The sequence below is a fragment of the Halichoerus grypus genome, chromosome 11 (genome assembly GCF_964656455.1).
Source record: "Halichoerus grypus chromosome 11, mHalGry1.hap1.1, whole genome shotgun sequence".
NCBI lineage: Eukaryota > Metazoa > Chordata > Mammalia > Carnivora > Phocidae > Halichoerus > Halichoerus grypus.
In genome coordinates this window covers 82,608,323-82,626,571 of record NC_135722.1, presented here as the reverse complement: position 1 = coordinate 82,626,571, position 18,249 = coordinate 82,608,323, and the positions used below count along the sequence as shown (strand labels likewise).

The window sequence follows — 18,249 nt, the reverse complement described above, 5'->3', positions numbered from 1 at the left end:
TTTCTTTAAGTATTCATATTTAAAGTGGATTTCTTGTAGACCGCATATAATTATGTATTACTTTTTAAAATATTTAATCTGACAGTTTCTGTCTCTTAACTGATGTAGTTAGATAATTCACATTTAAAGTGATTATTGATATAGTTGGATTAAAATCTAGCATCTTGCTAATTCTTTTCTATTTTTCCACTTGTTATGTTTCTTTTTTCTTCTTTTTTTCCCTTCTCTTGAATTAATTGAGCATTTTTTATGATTATATTTTATCTCCTCTATGGACTAAAAACTTTTCTCAGGGTTTAAAGTTTTAGCTGTTGCCCAAGGATTTAAAATATACATGTTAAATTAATCTGAAAGTACTTTCAAATACTGAACTGCTTCACATGTAGTATCTTATGCGTATCTTATATGCGCTATCTTATAATAGTATATTCCTAAATCCTCATTTTAAAGATGCTATTCTATTGTGTTGTGTTATTTTGTTGTTGTTGTTTTGTTTTGTTTTGTTTTGTTGGCCTTCATGGTTTCTGTTGATAAGTCTATATTAATTCTTATCTGTGGCTTTTGTAGGTGATTTGTCTTTTTTTCTCTGACTGCCCTTAGAATTTTCTCATTGTCTTTGGTTTTCAGAAGCTTGAGTATAATATACTTAGGTGTGGTTTGTTTCTTAGAGTTTATCCTGCTTGATGTTCTCACAGATTGGATCTATGGTTTGGTGTCTGTAATTAATTTTAGAAAATTCTCAGCCATTACTTATTCAAATATTTCCTCTCTTCTCTCTCTCTTCTTCTGCAGGTCCAATTACATGTACATAAGATCATTTGAAATTGTCTCACACTGCTTGGATGGTGGGTTGTTTTTTTTTTTTTCCCTACTCTTTTTCTCTTTATTTTTTAGTTTGGTTAACTTCTATTGACTTCTCTTTAAGTACACTGATTTATTCCTCTCCTCTGTTGAGGCTACTGGTGAGCTCAGTGAAAAATTTCTTTATTTCTGTTACTGTGTTCTTGATTTGTAGTTTTTCATTCACTTCCTATAGCTTCCATCTGTCAACTAAGGTTATCCATCTGATTTTGCATGGTGTCCACCTTTTCTATTGCAACCTTTATCATATTAATCATAGTTATTTTAAATTCCGTATTTAATTACAAGATCTGTCTTATCTGAGACTGTTCTTGATTATTGCTTTATCTCTTCAAAGTGTGTTTTTTTCCTTGCCATTTTGTAAGGCTCATAGTTTTGTTTTGTTTTTAAATGAAAACTGAACATCTTGTGTGGGACATAGACACTATGTTGGAGGTAAGCATGCCTTTCTTTCTGCTAGCCTTTTAATGTGGGGGGTTTGTGTTAATCTAGTCAGGAGTTGGGCTGAATTTGAGGTTTCTTGTTGCTAAGGTTATCCTCCTTGAACCACAGCCTTCAAATTCCTCTAGAATATCTCATGTCTAGTGTGAGGGCTAGTTTTTCAGAGGTATTTTCTCTATGTCTGGACTCCTCTTGGCTTTGTTTCTTCCCCCCTTTGCATTGCACCCCAAGAGAGTCTGTCTTTCCCAGCTCTCCCAGCTATACCATATGTCATTTGTACTCTATACTGGTTAGCATGATGGTGAGGGAGGAAATGCATTCCCTGATGTTATAATTAAGCCTCAGTCTTAGGCAAGCACTGTGTGCCTGGGTCTGAGGGGTAGGCCTTTCAAGTGCTCCTGTTTCTTCCCTCACTGTATTTCCAGGCCCAGCACAGGTTCTTGCTCCTCTCCCAATGGTAGTGTTTTGTTTTGTTGGTTTTTCCCTGCTCTGTTTCTCAGAAGCAGTAGGTTTCTACCCGTGTCCTAAGGTGACAGCTTTTGTTGTTCTTGTCTCTGCAGATTAAGTATTTTGTTCCCTAGAAGAGAGGAGTATGGGAGATTTGGTAGAGGCTGCCGCTTCCCTTCCCCAGCCAGTATGGGGAAGGAAGCCAAAGTACCTCATGCTTGTTGGCTTAAACAGTATTTATCTTCTCACAGTTCTGGAGGCTAGAATCTGAGATCAAGGTGTCAAAAGGGTTTGTTTCTTCTGAGGCTTCTCTCCTCAACTGACTTCTCTGGACATCTTCACAAGGTTCTCCCTCTGTGTGTGTCTGTATCCTAATCTCTTTTTATAAGGGTACTAGTGATATTGGATTAGGGTCCACCCTAATAATCTCATTTAACCTTAATTAACTGTTTAAATACCCTTTTCCCAAATATAGTCATATTCTGAGATACTGGGGATTAGGACTTCCAGTATAAATGTGGGGGGGGGCACAATTCAGCCCATAACTTTCCACCCTCACCCAAATTTAAGTCCTTCTTGCATGCAAAATATATTAACCCCATGCCTGCAACCTCAAAGTCCAACTTTTTTTTTATATTCCAGCATCAACTCTGAGTCCAAAGTCTCATCTAATACAGGTAGAGATGAGACTCCAGGTATGATTCATCCTAGGCAAAATGCTTCTTTAGGTATGAACCTGTGAAACCAGGCAACAAGTTATCTGCTTCCAAAATACAATGTAGGATAGACAATGTCATTCAAAAAGGGAGAAATTGGAAAGCAGAAAGGGGTCATGGGTGGCAAGCAAGTCCAAAACCTTGTAGGGCAAATTCCATTAGATTTAAGGCCTCAGAATAATAATTAGACTTTAAGGCTTAATAATAATTCCCTGTTCTCTATGTTTACCAGGGTGGGCTTCCCTTTTAGGCCCACCAGGTGACAGCTCCATAACCTCAGCCCTGGGCATTGGCTGTGACTCCTCTGGAACCTAGAAAAAGACAACACAACCCCATCTGCTGGGCTTTTGTGCCCACAGTAGTAGTGGTAGCCTGCTGACTTCTCAATCACCTTCAGCGTCATTCCTCTTTTTTCTTGAAGGATAATATATATTTGTAGCCTGATAGCTCTATTGGCCCATCCTGTAGAATCCCAGAAGTCCAACAGCTTTCCTTCATTGTGCCTCAGCTCTGTCCCCTTCTGTCCAAGTCGGTAGCATTTCTGCTAGTATAAAATTTTTAAAAACCTATTGGCCTCCCGTACAATTCATGGGAGCCCAAGCCATTAGACAAGAGGTTCCTCCTTGGAACTTTCCTAGATAGCCACACCTCTATTCCTGGCCTCTGTTGAGTTGGCTGAATTGATCCATAAGTCACTGACCAACAACCTCTGTAGCAAATGATTGTCCACCCACATCTTTGATGTTCTCTAATTGTGCCTTTTCAATTTTTACAATATAGGTAGGCTGAGAATTTTACAAATCTTCCAGTTCGGGTTCCTTTTTGCTTAACAATTCCTTCTTCAATTTATCTCTTTCCTCTTATATTTCACTATAAGGAACAAGGAGAAACCAGACCATGCCATCAACATTTTCTTAGGAATCTCCTCATCTAAATATTGAGGTTCATCAATTTCAAGTTCTGCTTTCCAAAAACACTAGAACTCAATTCATCCAAGTTCTTTGCCATTTTATAACAAGGATCAACTTCCCCTTCCAGTTTCCAATAACATTTACTGATTTCCACCTGAGATCTCAGCAGAAGCATCTTTAACATTCATATTTCTAACAGCAATCTGTTTATGATGACGTCTGTATTCTCTAAGATGATACAAGTTCTCTCTCCAGCTTCCTACTCTTTTTCTGAGCTCTCACTAGAATTGCCTCTAATCCCATATTTCTATTAACAGTCCCTTCAAGGAACTCTAGGCTTATTTTTAGCAAGCACTTCAAGGTTCATCCAGCCTTTCCCCATTACCTGGTTCCAAAGCCACTTCCTCATCTTTAGGTATTTGGTAATTAATAAAAAATCACCCCAGTACCCCACCAAAATCTGTATTAGTTTCCTTGGGCTGCCATAAGAGAACACCATGGACTGGGTACTTAAACAACAGGCATTTATCTTCTCACAATTTTAGAGGCTTAGACATCCAAGATTCAGGTGCCATCAGGGTTGTTTTTATCTGAGATTCTTTTCTTGGCCTGTAGATGGCCTTCTTCTCCTCCTTATGTCTTCACATGGTCTATGCTTGTCTATGTTCAAATTTCCTCTTTTTATAAGGACACCACTCATTTTGGAGGCCCTGTCGCCAAATACAGTCATATTCTGAGGTCCTGGGAATTAGGACTTCAATATATGAATTTTTTTTGATTTGGGGGCGGGGGACCCAATTCACCTGTAATAGAAAGTTACTGAGGATTCTCCCCAGTCTTCCCACAGAACGTGTGGTAGGATTTGTGGAGATAAAATCTGCATAAAGGTGTAAGACCCACCGCATCCAGGCCCCTGGGGGATTCACATTTTCATGCTAGCCCAATATGTTTTCCTATGTGTTCTTTTTTTTTTTTTTTTTAAAGATTTTATGTATTTATTTCACAGAGACAGAGATAGCGAGAGCAGGAACACAAGCAGCGGGAGTGGGAGAGGGAGAAACAGGCTTCCCCCCCGAGGGGGGAACCTGATGTGGGATTCGATCCCAGGACCCTGGGGTCATGACCTGAGCCGAAGGCAGACGCCCAATGACTGAGCCACCCAGGCGCCCTTCCTATGTGTTCTTTCCCACATAATTAAAAAGGCAATGAGAAATAAATGAAGATAAGAGAATAACCCACTCTCAGTATAAAACTATCATTTGCATCTGTTTAGGATTCACTCATTTGGGGTGTTCAGTAGGTTCTTCTCCCCTTCTTCTTTTTCTAAGGTTTTTTTTTTTTCCTTTGTGTGGTTTTTTTTAATTGAGGTACAATTGACATATAGCATTATATTAGTTTTAGGTATATAACAGAATGATTTGATATTTGTATATATTGTGAAGTAATCACCACAATAAGTCTAGTAAACATCCATCACCATACTTAAAAACAATATTTTTTCTTGTGATGAGAACTTTTAAGATCTACTCTCAGCAATGCTCAAATATGAATACAGTATTATTAACTATAGTCACCATGCTGTGCATTACATCCCCATAACTTACTTGTTTTATAACTAGAAGTTTGTACCTTTTGACTCCCTTCACCCATTTCACCCAACCCCCCATCTTCCCTTCTTCCCTCCATCCGGCAACCAGCAGTCTGTTCTGTTTCTCCAAGCTTTGGTTTTTGTTGTTGGTTTTTAATTTTTTTTTTTTTTATGATTCCACATATAAGTGATAACACATGATATTTGTCTTTCTCTGTCTGATTTATTTCACTTCTCATAATGTCCTCAGGTCCACCCATGTTGTCACAAATGGCAAGATTTCATTCTTCTTTATGGCTGAAATATTTAATTTCTCATATATATCACATCTTCTTTATCCATTTATCTATCAATGGACACTTGGTTTGTTTTTATACATTGGCTCTTGTATAATGCTCTAATGAACATGGGGGTGTGTATATCTTTTTGAGTTAGTGCTTTAATTTTTTTCAGATAAATACCCAGATGTGGAATTGCTGGATCATATTGTATTTCTATTATTAATGTTTTGAGGAACCTCTACTGTTTTCCATAATGGTTCCACAAATTTACATTCCCACCAACAGTGGGTTCCTTTTTCTCTACATCCTCACCAACACTTGTTATTTCTTGTCTTTTTGATAAGAGTCATTCTTACAGGTGTGAGATGATATATCACTGTGGTTTTGATTCACATTTCCTTGAATTATTGTGATGTTGAGCATCTTTTCATGTACTTGTTGGCTATCTATATTTCTTCTTTGAAAAATGTCTATTCAGATCTTCTGCCCATTTTTACATCAGGCTATTTGTTTTTTGTTTTTTGTGCTTTTTTTGTTATTGAGCTGTATGAGTTCTTTATGTATTTTGGATATTAACTGGTTATCAGATATATGATTTGCAAATATTTTCTCACATTCAGTAGGTTGCCATTTCATTTTGTTGATGGTTTCCTTTGCTGAAGAGGAGCTTTTTAGTTTGATGTAGTCTCAGTTGTTTATTTTTGTGTTTGTTGCCTTTGCTTTTGATGTCAGATCCAAAAATCATTGCCAAGACCAACATCAGGGAGCTTACTGCCTATGTTTTCTTTTAGGGATTCTATGGTTTCAGGTCTTACATTCAAGTATTTAATTTATTTTGAATTAATCTTTATGTAAGGTATAAGATAGGGGTTCAGTTTCATTGTTTCCATGTGGCTGTCCCTGTTCCTAACACCCTTTATTGAAGAGACTAAAGTTTCCCCATTTTATATTCTTGGCTCCTTTGTTGTAAATTAATTGACCATAAATGTGTGGGTATATTTCTGGGCTCTCAGTTCTGTTCTACATTGTTTGATTTGTGGTTATTAAACCATTCTTTCATTGCAGGGATAAATCCCACTTGTTGATGGTGAATGATTCCTTTAATGTATTGTTGAACTCAGTTTGCTAATATTTTATTGAAGATTTTTGCATATATGTCCATCAAGTATACTGGCTTGATATTTTCTATTCTTGCAGTATGCTTGGTCTGGTTTTGGTATCAGGGTAATTCTGGCTTTGGAAAATGAGGTTAGAAATACTCCCTCCTTCTATTTTTTGGAAGAGTTTGGAAAGGATTAGCATTAGTTCTTTAAATGTTTGGTAGAATCCACCAGTTAATCCATCTGGTCCTGGACCTTCACTTATTGGGATGTTTTTGATTCTCTAAAGTTTCATGATTCAGTCTTGGCAGGTTGTATGTTTCTAGAAATTTAAGTATTTCATCTTGGTTGTCCAATTTTTTAGCATATTCATTGCATGTTCATGGCAGTCTCTTATTTTCCTTATATTAATGTGGTATCAATTGTAACATGTCTTCTTTCATTTCTGATTTTATTTATGTGAATCCTCTATCTTTTTCTTGGTAAGTTTAGCCAACCGTTTGTTTATTTTGTTTATCTTTTCAAAAAACCAGCTCTTGGTTTCATTGATGTTTTCTACTGTGTTTTTAGTCCCTCATTTTTTCTACTCTGATCTTTATTATTTCCTTTCTTCTATAAACTTTGGGCTTAATTTGTTCTTTTTTTAGTTCCTTGAGATATAAAGGTAGGTTGTCTATTTGAGATCTTTCTTGCTTTTTAATGTAGGCATTTATCACACAAACTTACCTTTTAGAACAGCTTTTGCTGCATCCTTTAGGTTTTGGTATGTATTTCTATTTTCATTTGCCTCAAGATTTCTTGATTTCTCTTTTGATTTCTTTTTTGACCTATTGATTGTTCAGTAGCATGTTTAATCTTTTATATACTTCTGAATTTTCCAGTTTTCTTCTTGTAATTTATTTCTAGTTTTATACTATTATGGTTGGAAAAGAGCTTGATATGATTTCAATCTTCTTATATTTATTAAGAACTTATTAAATAAATATTTAAAATGTTATATCCTCTTGTTGGATTGACCTCTTTATATTGCTCCCCTATATAATGACCTTCTTTGTCTCTTATTACAGTGTTTGTCTTAAAGTCTATTTTGTGTGATACGAGTGTAGCTATCCCAGTTTTCTTTTGGTTTCCATTTACATGGAATATCTTTTCCATCTCTTGCTTTCAATCTATGTATGTCCTTACATGTGCAGTAAGTCTTTTGCAGGCAGCATATAGATGGGTCTTTTTTTTTTTTACCCATTCCACTATTCTATGTCTTTTGATTGGACAATTTAGTTCATTTACTTTTATTTATTTAATTTATTTAATTTTGTTTTTATTTATTTATTTGAGAGAGAGAGAGAAGGGGAGGGAAAGAGAGAGCACAAGCAGGGGGAGCGGCAGGCAGAGGGAGAAGCAGGCTCCCCACTGAACAAGGAGCCTGATGCGGGACTTGATCCCAGGACCCTGGTATCATGACCTAAGCCAAAGGCAGATGCTTAACTGACTGAGCCACCCAGGCATCCCTATTTTATTTTATTTTTTTTAAGATTTTATGTATTTATTTGAGAGATTGAGAGAGAGCAAGAGCAGGGGGGAGGGGAGAGGGAGAGGGAGAAGCAGACTTCCCGCTGAGCAGGGAGCCTGATGGGGCACTCCGTCCCAGGACCCTGGGATCATGACCTGAGCTGAAGGCACATGCTTAACCAACTGAGCCACCCAGGTGCTCTTCCATTTACTTTTAAAGTAATTATTGATAGTTATGCACTTATTGCTATTTTGTTCATTGTTTTCTGACTGTTTTATAATTCCCTTGTTTCTTTCTTCTTTTCTTGCTCCCTTCTTTTGTGATTTGATGATTTTCTCTAAAGGTATGCTCAGATTCCCTTCTTTTTATCATATATCTGCCATACGTTTTGCTTTTTGATTACCATGAGGCGTGCATAGAACAACTTAAATTTATAACAGTCTATTTTATGTTGATAACAACTTAGTTCAAACATATTCTATAATTACATTTTTATTACCCTCCCCCATGTTTTGTGTTTTTGATGTCAGAATTTATTCCTTTTTATCTTGTGTAGCATTACTTTTTATATTAAGGCAAGTTTCAACTGTTGTTGATATTGCCATACCCGATTTCTTTGTTTAATATATAAATAGTATATCATTTTTGTGTCATCATTTTACTTTTAATTTTACTGTAACTTTTTAAATTTTAATTTATTTAAATTTAATTAGCTAACATGTAGTACATCATTAGTTTCAGATGTAGTGTTCAATAATTCATCAGTTGCATATAAATATAACACCCAGTGCTTATCATATCACATGCCCTCCTGGATGACCATCACCCAATTCCCCCATACCCCCACACACCATTCCTCTAGCAACCCTTAGTTTTTTTCCTATAGTTAAGAGTCTCCCATGTTTTTTCTCCCTCTCTGATGACTTCCCATTCAGTTTTCCCTCCCTTTCCCTATGATCCTCTCTGCTGTTTTTTATATTCTACATATGAGTGAAACCATATGATAATTGTCTTTCTCTGACTGACTTATTTCACTTACCATAATACCCTCCAGTTCCATCCATGTTGATGTAAATTTTAAGTATTCATCCTTTCTGATGGCTCAGTAATATTCCATTGTATATATATATAAACCACATCTTCTTTATCCATTCATCTGTCGATGGACAATATTTATCATATTTTGCTATTTATTTATTTTTTTATTTATAAAGTTTTTTTTTAAAGATTTTATTTATTTATTTGACAGAGAGAGAGATAGCGAGAGCAGGAACACAAGCAGGGGGAGTGGGAGAGGGAGAAGCAGGCTTCCTGCCGAGCAGGGAGCCCGATGTGGGACTCGATCCTAGGACCCTGGGACCATGACCTGAGCCAAAGGCAGACGCTTAACGACTGAGCCACCCAGGTGCCCCTATTTATTTCTTATATCCCAGATATTCTATTTAGGATTATTTTTCTTCAGATTGAAGTATATCCTTTAGAAATTTCTTTAGGAGCACCTGGGTGGCTCCAGTTGGTTAAGCATCTCACTTTGGCTCAGGTCATGATCTCAGGGTCCTGGGATCAAGTCCTACGTTGGGCTCCCCACTCAGTGGGAAGTCTGCTTCTCCCTCTCCCTCTGCCTCTCCCTGGCTCGTGCTCTTTCTCTCTCTCTCTCTCAAATAAATAAATAAAATCTTTTAAAAAAAGGAAATTTCCTTTGTGATATCTGCCTATGGCATAGTCTATTTTTTTCAATTTCTTTTTTTTTATTAGCATATAATGTATTATTTGTTTCAGGGGTACAGGTCTGTGATTCATCAGTCTTACACAATTCACAGAGCTTTACCATAGCACATACCCTCCCCAATGTCCATCACCCAGACACCCAATCCCTCCCACCCCCCTCCACTCCAGCAACCCTCAGTTTGTTTCCTGAGATTAAGAGTTTCTTATGGTTTTTCTCCCTCTCTGGTTTCGTCTTGTTTCATTTTTCCCTCCCTTCCCCTGTGATCCTCTGCCTTGTTTCTCAAATTCCACATATCAGTGAGATCATATGATAATTGTCTTTCTATGATTGACTTATTTCCCTTAGCATAATACCCTCTAGTTCCATCCACGTCGTTGCAAATGGCAAGATTTCATTTTTCTGATGGCTGCATAATATTCCATGGTATACATATACCACATCTTTATCCATTCATCTGTTGATGGACATCTAGGTTCTTTCCATAGTTTGGCTATTGTGAACATTGCTGCTATAAACATCGGGGTGCATGTGCCCCTTCAGATCACTACATTTATATCTTTGTGGTAAATGCCCAGCAGTGCAATTGCTGGGTCATAGGGTAGCTCTATTTCAACTTTCTGAGGAACCTCCATACTGTTTTCCAGAGTGGCTGCACCAGTTTGCATTCCCACCAACAGTGTAGGAGGCTCATCCTTGCCAACATCTGTCGTTTCCTAACTTGTTAATTTTAGCCATTCTGACTGGTGTGAGGTGGTATGTCATTGAGGTTTTGATTTGGATTTCCCTGATGCCAAGTGATGTTGAACACTTTTTCATGTGTCTGTTGGCCATTTGGATGTCTTCTTTGCAGAAATGTCTGTTCACGTCTTCTGCCCATTTCTTGATTGGATTATTTGTTCTTTGTGGGTTGAGTTACATAAGTTCTTTATAGATTTTGGATACTAGCCCTTTATCTGATATGTCATTTGCAAATATCTTCTCTCATTCTGTCGGTTGTCTTTTGGTTTTGTTGACTGTTTCCTTTGCTGTGCAAAAGCTTTTTATCTTGATGAAGTCCCAATAGGTCATTTTTGCCCTTGCTTCCCTTGCCTTTCACAATGTTTCTAGGAAAAAATTGCTGCGGCTGAGGTCGAAGAAGTTGCTGCCTGTGTTCTCCTCTAGGATTTTGATGAATTCCTGTCTCACATTTAGGTCTTTCATCCATTTTGAGTCTATTTTTGTGTGTGGTATAAGGAAATGGTCTATTTTTTTTTAATACCTCAGTCTCTCTCTTTTTTAAAAAAATATTTTTATTTATTTATTTGACAGAGAGAGAGACCGCAGAGAGGGAACACAAGCAGGGGGAGTGGGAGAGGGAGAAGCAGGCTTCCTGATGAACAGGGAGCCTGACATGGGGCTTGATCCCAGGACCCTGGGACCATGACCTGAGCTGAAGGCAGACGCTTAACGACTGAGCCACCCAGGCGCTCCAATACCTGTCTTTCATTGGCTCTGGAATTCTCACTTGGTAGTTGCTTTCTTTCAGCACATAATCTGCTGAATTTATTGTTGCATTTAAAAAGTCCCTGTCAGGCTAACTCCTCTGAAGGTAATTTTTACTCTGTTGTCTGCTATAAAGAATTTTGTCTTTTGGGCACCTGGGTGGCTCAGTTTGTTGAGCCTCCAACTCTTGATTTTGGGTCAGGTCATAATCTCAGGGTTCTGGGATCAAGCCCCATGAGGTTGGGCTCTGTGTTCAGCAGGGAATCTGCATGCCGATTTCTCTCCCTCTCCCTTGGCCCCTCCCCCCATTTGCACATGCATGCTCTTTCTCTCTAAAATAAATAAATAAATCTTAAAAAGAATTTTGTCCTTGTCTTTGGTGTTTTTTCACTTAGACCGTAACTTATGTGTGAATGTATTTATTTATTATTTTTTCCAATTTGTTGAAATTCTTGGACGTGTGTATTCTCAGATAGTATCTCTTCAAATATTGCTCCTGCCCTATTGTCTCACTTCTTTCATTCTGAAATTCCAACTACAGTTATCGTAGACCTCATGTGTGCTTTATATCTGTTTTAGTTTGTGTATTTTTTCTTCTTATATTTCCTTTTGGATACTTTCTTCTGATCTGTCACATTCTAATGTGTACTAATTCTCTTTTGAGCTATATTTAAGATCATCTGTTTTATCCAACATCTTTTTTTGTCCTGAATGAAAAGGTGGGTTCAAGTAATATAGATCATCATTACTGAGATTGAAAGTTTTCTATTATATCTTTTAGTATGTTTCTTGATTTGCTATTTGGTTTATTCTGTTCAGGGACACAAGTTTTGCATAGTGCAAAATTTTTCATCTGTCTTACATGTGTCCTTTGTCCATTTTTCTCTAATCCTTTCTACTTAAGTTCATTTCTATTTAATTTTGTTTACTTTTCACTACTTTTTTGTCCCTCACAGTGTTTATTTACCTTTCAGCTTCTTCCAGTTTTGACTTAATATTTTCTATTTTATCTCCTTTTTTGTTTTGTTTTGTTTTGTTTTACTCTACCAGGTTATATTTTAGCTCCTTATGTTTTCTTATCATGTCCTTTTTGAGTACTTTTAGTTTTGTCTAATGCCTCAATTTATAGAGGTAATTGTTTCATTGAGATTTTTAACTTCACACCAATATTTTTGGGCCACAATTTTGACTTGTTCCATTGCAAGTTTTTGGTGTTTCTCCTCTCTAATTTTGTTTTTTCATTTCTCTTTTTTTTTAATGGCAAATTTAAAAAGTAGATTCTGTTCTTATTCCTTTTTTTATTAATACTCTTCTTTGATTAGATGAGTTCTTATTGGCTCAAGTACTTAAGAGAAGTTCCTGTAAGTGTTTGAGTACAGGACTGCATTTCAGGGTAACAATATATCTTAATGGCACATTGTTGTATTCAGGGATGAATTCTTTTCTTTACCTACCTCCTTTTTCCCATTCCTGGCTCTCCCAGGGAGGCAGTTGAAATTGTAAGACTGATGTCAGATACCTCACAAGCAGACTTCTTTCTACTAAATTTTTTATCTGTGATTCTACAATAGTTATTTTCTTTCAAGCTTCTGATACATTGTATTATGCAAAATGTACTCCTTTTACCAGCTTGTGAACCTCATTCTGTAATTACAAATAAGACATTGTTGATATACTATAGGGTATGCTTTCTACTTGGAATAAATTTGTGCTGGTACTCTTTCCTAAAATCTTCAACAAAAAGCATTTTCTTTCTACATTTTTCCAACACTTGATAGAACTTCAGGGCTTTGGCACTCTTTCATTTTAACTTATGTTTTGAAGTTTCAGATGTCAATTAGATTCATGGAAGATGTTTGTGTTTCCATTTCTCATTCTTCATTATGATCTTGAGGATTTCCAAGACAATGTCAAGTGCACCAATGGCACAGTGCTACTTAATACCAGAAATCAGTCTTCCCTCTTTAATACAAATGGTATTTATTTAATAAAAGTTTCCAATGAAAAATAATAACTACCAAAAAAGGAGAAAATGGAAGCCAGGGAATATACACTTAATTCAGGAAACAATATATCAAAAATGCTTATTAATATGCATAAAGGTATGAATAAAATTTTTTATGCATGAGATAAAAGTAAGATATTAAGAAATGGATACTCAGAGAACCAAAAGAAATCTTTGACATTAAAATCTAATATTTACATTAAAAGTTAAATATGAGTTAGAGGTAAAGTTGAGGAAATTTCCTAGAAACATGGCAAGTCAACAGGATATAAAATATGAGACAACATAAATGTCTCATAAGATCAATTCAGAAGGCCCAACACCTTACTAATAGTTATGAAAAGAGGACAAAGAACACAGAGAAAAGGAAATTACAAAAAACTAATGTAAGAAAACTTCCTTTAACTGAAGGATATGTATCTCTAAATTGAAAATGCCCCTCAAATGGTCAACACAATAAATGATTTAAAAAGGGCGGGGGCACCTGGGTAGCTCAGTTGTTAAGTGTCTGACTTTGGCTCAGGTCATGATCCCAGGGTCCTGGGATTGAGTCCCACATTGGGCCCTCTGCTAAGTGGGGAGCCGGCTTCTCCCTCTCCCACTCCCCCTGCTCGTGTTCCCTCTCTCGTTATATCTCTCTCTGTCAAATAAATAAATAAAATCTTAAAAAAAAAAAAAGACCCACATTCTAAAACTAATGTGGAATGAGGAAAACCATAGGCTTACTATATACCAAGCAATGAGAATCAGGATTTTAAAGAATTGACATTGGATGATACAAAGCAATGAAATATACGTTTAAAATTCTGAGGATAAATGAATTTCAACTTAGGATTTTATACTCAGTCTAAATATGAAGAAACTGTATTGCAGAATAAAAATATTTAAGGGCTTAGGTTACTTATTTTCTATTCACCCTTTTATGGAAATGTTTGGAGGATGCAGAAATAAGGGATTAATTAAGATAGAAGAACACATAGGATCTAGAAAACATAGTATTCAACTCCAGGGATCAGCTAAGAAAAGGCCTTGGAGGACAGGTCTTCAGGCTTACAGTATGACCATTTTTGATCATGGCAGGATGCTGGAGGACTCCAGGAGTAAAACTGAGAATGCACAATATGAATGCCTGACATATTCCCCAAGAGAAGCCCACCATAATTTTCCATTGTAATATACATGGGACAGTAATTGCCCATCCTGCTGTGGAGATGTCAACTTTTTAAAAAAGAACCTGCATTTTTCAGTAGCATTGAAAATGTCAGGCTAGAAGTGGAATGCAGGTATCAGACTGAAAGCCTATGGCATCTGACACCAATAATATGAATTTTAAAAGAGATGCCTATGTTTTTAGGCAAGAGTTAGTTCAGAAGTTTTGAGAAATGGAATTGCTTTGATATGTTCTCCTCTGGTTTTAGGTAATATTCCAGATGCAATATGGTGTAATGGTTAAGAGTGTGGAGTCTGGACGGACGCCTGGGTGGCTCAGTTGGTTAAGCGGCTGCCTTCAGCTCAGGTCATGATCCCAGGGTCCTGGGATTGAGTCCCGCATGTAGGTCCTTGCTCAGCAGGGAGCCTGCTTCTCCCTCTGCCTGCAGCTCCCCCTGCTTGTACTCTTGCTCACTCTCTCTCACCTATGCTCTCTCTCTCTCTAGCAACTAAATAAATAAAATCTTAAAAAAAAAAAAAAGAGTGTGAAGTCTGGAGCTAGCCTGGCTGAATTCAAATCCCAGTTCTAGCACTTCCTAGCTGAATGAACTTGGGTGGGTTATCTGACCTCATTTTCTTCATTTGTAGAATAAAGACTCGTAATATCTAACTTACAGTTTGTTACACAGAACAAAGTAAGTGAAATACTTCAAACAGTACTCAGCACATAGTAAAAGTTTGATAATCATTAATCATTTTAATATGATAATAATTGCTTTATATAAATAAAAGGTACAATCCATAAAGACATAATAACATTTATGAATTGTTATATATAAAATTGTTTATTAACAAATACAAAGTAAGAATTGTTAGAAATAAAAATAAATAAATAAAAATAATTACAATGGATCAACACAGATAAGGCAGAATAAAATTTAAATAAAGATATGGAGAAAATGAATGAAATACTTAATAGGTAGTATAACTTAGTAGCTGATAGTTTGGCTTAGACCTGGATTTGAGTTGTAGCTCTGCCCTTACCAGCAATGGGACCTCTGAGCCTCAGTTTTTTTCTTTTTTCAAATTTTTATTTAAATTCTAGTTAGTTAACATATAATATAATATTGGTTTCAGGAGTAGAATTTAATGATTCATCACTTACATATAATACCCAATGCTCATCATAACAGGTGCCCTCCTTAATACCCATCACCTGTTTAGCCCATCCCCTACCCACCTTCCTTCCATCAACCCTCAGTTTGTTCTCTAACATTAAGAGTCTCTTATGATTTGCTTCCCTCTCTCTCTCTTTTCCCCCCTCCCATATGTTCATCTGTTTTGTTTCTTAAATTCCATATATGACTGAAGTCATATGGTTTTTGTCTTTCTCTGACTTACTTATTTTGCTTAGCATAATACACTCTAGCTCCATCCACATTGTTGCAAATGGCAAGATTTCATTCTTTTCGATGGCTGAGTAGTATTCCATTGTATATATATACCACACTTTCTTTATCCGTTCATCAGTTGATGGACATTTGGGCTCTTTCCATAATTTGGCTATTGTTGATCATTCTGCTAGGAATATCAGGGTGCATGTACCTCTTCGAATCTGTATTTTTTATCCTTTGGGTAAATACCTAGTAAAGCAATTGCTGGATCATAGGGTAATTCTTTGTGGAACCTCCTCCATACTGTTTTCCAGAGTGGCTGCACCAGTTTGCATTCCCACCAATAGTGTAAGAGGGTTCCCCTTTCTCCACATCCTCACCAACATTTGTTGTTTCCTGACTTATTAGTTTTAGCCATTCTGACAGGTGTGAGGTGATATCTCATTGTGCTTTTGATTTGTATTTCCCTGATGACAAGTGATTTGGGGCATTTTTTCATGTGTCTATTGGCCATCTGGATGTCTTCTTTGGCAAAATGCCTGTTCATGTCTGCTGCCCATTTCTTAACTGGATTATTTGTTTTTTGGGTGTTGCGTTTGATAAGTTCTTTATAGATTCTGGATACTAACCCTTTATCAGATATTTGAAAACATCTTCTCCCATCCCGTAGGCTGCCTTTTAGTTTTGTTGGTTGTTTCCTTTTCTATGCAGAAGCTTTTTATCTTGATGAAGTCCCAATAGTCCGTTTTTGCTTTTGTTTCCCTTGCCTCTGGCAACATGTCAGAAGTTGCTACAGCCAAGGTCAAAGAGGTTGCTGCCTGTGTTCTCTAGGATTTTGATGGATTCCTGTCTCACATTTAGGTCTTTCATCTATTTTGAATTTATTTTTGTGTATGGTGTAAGACAGTGGTCCACTTTCATTCTTCTGCATGTCGCTGTCCAGTTTTCCCAACACCATCTGTTGAAGGGACTGTCTTTTTTCCATTGGATGTCCTTTCCTACTTTGTTGAAGATTAGTTGACCATACAGTTGTGGGTCCATTTCTGGGTTTTCGCTTCTGTTCCCTTGATCTATGTGTCTGTTTTTATGTCAGCACCATACTGTCTTGATGACTACAGCTTTGTAATATAACTTGAAGTCTGGAATGGTGATGCCTCCTGCTTTACTTTTCTTTTTCAGGATTGCTTTGGCTATTCAGGGTCATTTGTTGTTCTATAAAATCTTAGGATTGTTTGTTCTAGCTCTGTGAAAATTGCTGATGGTATTTTGATAGGGATTGCATTGAATATATAGATTGTTTTGGGTAGTATAGATATTTTAACAATGTTTGTTCTTCCACTCCATGAGCATGGAATGTTTTTCCATTTCTTTGTGTCTTTTTCATTTTCTTTCATATGTGTTCTGTAGTTTTTAGAATACAGATCTTTTACCTCTTTGGTTAGGTTTATTCCTAGTTATCTTGTTGTTTTTGGTACAATTATAAATGGGATTGGTTCTTTATATTTCTTTCTGCTGCTTCATTATTAGCAAATAGAAATGCAACAGATTTCTGTATGTTGATTACACCTTGTGATTTTGCTGAATTCATGTATTCGTTCTAACAACTTTTTGGTGGAATCTTTTGGGTTTTCTACGTAGATATCATGTCATCTGCAAATAGTGAAAGTTTGACTTCTTCCTTGCCGATTTGGATGCCTTTTATTTCTTTTTGTTGTCTGATTGCTGAGGCTAGGACTTCCAGTACTATGTTAAATAGTAATAGTGAGAGTGGACATCCCTGTCTTATTCCTGATCATAGAGGAAAAGCTCTCAGTTTTTGAGGATGATATTAGCTGTGGGTCTTTGGTATACGTGAACCTCAGTATCTGTGTCAAGAATTATAGTCAGGTCCTTGTTTATCCAAAACCAATTGTTTTAAAACCAGCCTCACATATGACAAGGTTGGAATCATAGATGGTGATATCCAGGTACAGCAGTGAGGCACATAAAGTATAAGGAGTATGGACAGCATGAATGTTTAGGAGAGGTGGAGGAACCAAAGCTATGGGTGATGGTAAATGTATGATGGGTGATGGGAGAGGAGGGAGAACGAAGCACTGAATTTTGAAAAAGTGAACAGCATGAGTTCCTTAAATTCTCATCTGTTGTGTTTAGCTTTTCTGGTTTTCTTTTTACATTTTCTCAGACTTGGTATTTGATTTGGTTTGTTTCTAGAGCAATAAGCCCATTATGATCATGGAATTCTGGGTCGGCTGGTTTGACACATGGGGAGGTGAACATACGGTTGGTAATCCTGAGGGTAAGTGTTTTGCAGTGTTGAACCCCAAGTAGAGGTGGTCCTGAGTCATGGATCATTCATACATTTCTTTTCTAATTAATTAGCTCATTCAGCCATAACTATTCATTCAATACCTATATGTACTTGGCTAGGTTTGAGTGTATACTGATGAATAAAAATGACCTGGTTCCTACCCCCAGGGAGCTTGTTATTTAGTAGAGTTGACAGATAATTAAGAAGTAAATCAAGGGTTCCACATCTAACAAGTGCTTTGAAGCAAACAAACAGATGCAGTGACAGAAAAGACAGGGACAGGCCTGCAGAGGTAAGGCAAGGTGGTCATGGAAAGGGTCTTGG

General features: G+C 36.8%; 1 protein-coding gene across 1 annotated transcript in view; it reads left to right on the top strand.

Moving 5' to 3' along the window:
- The window catches only part of LOC118533091 (beta-galactosidase-1-like protein 3), a 98,568-nt gene that overhangs the window by 67,912 nt on the left and 12,407 nt on the right, over positions 1–18,249 (top strand). Inside the window, exon 10 of the mRNA XM_078057509.1 lies at positions 17,829–17,913. Coding sequence (XP_077913635.1) covers positions 17,829–17,913 — 85 coding nt within the window. The remainder of the gene's footprint in view (positions 1–17,828; positions 17,914–18,249) is intronic.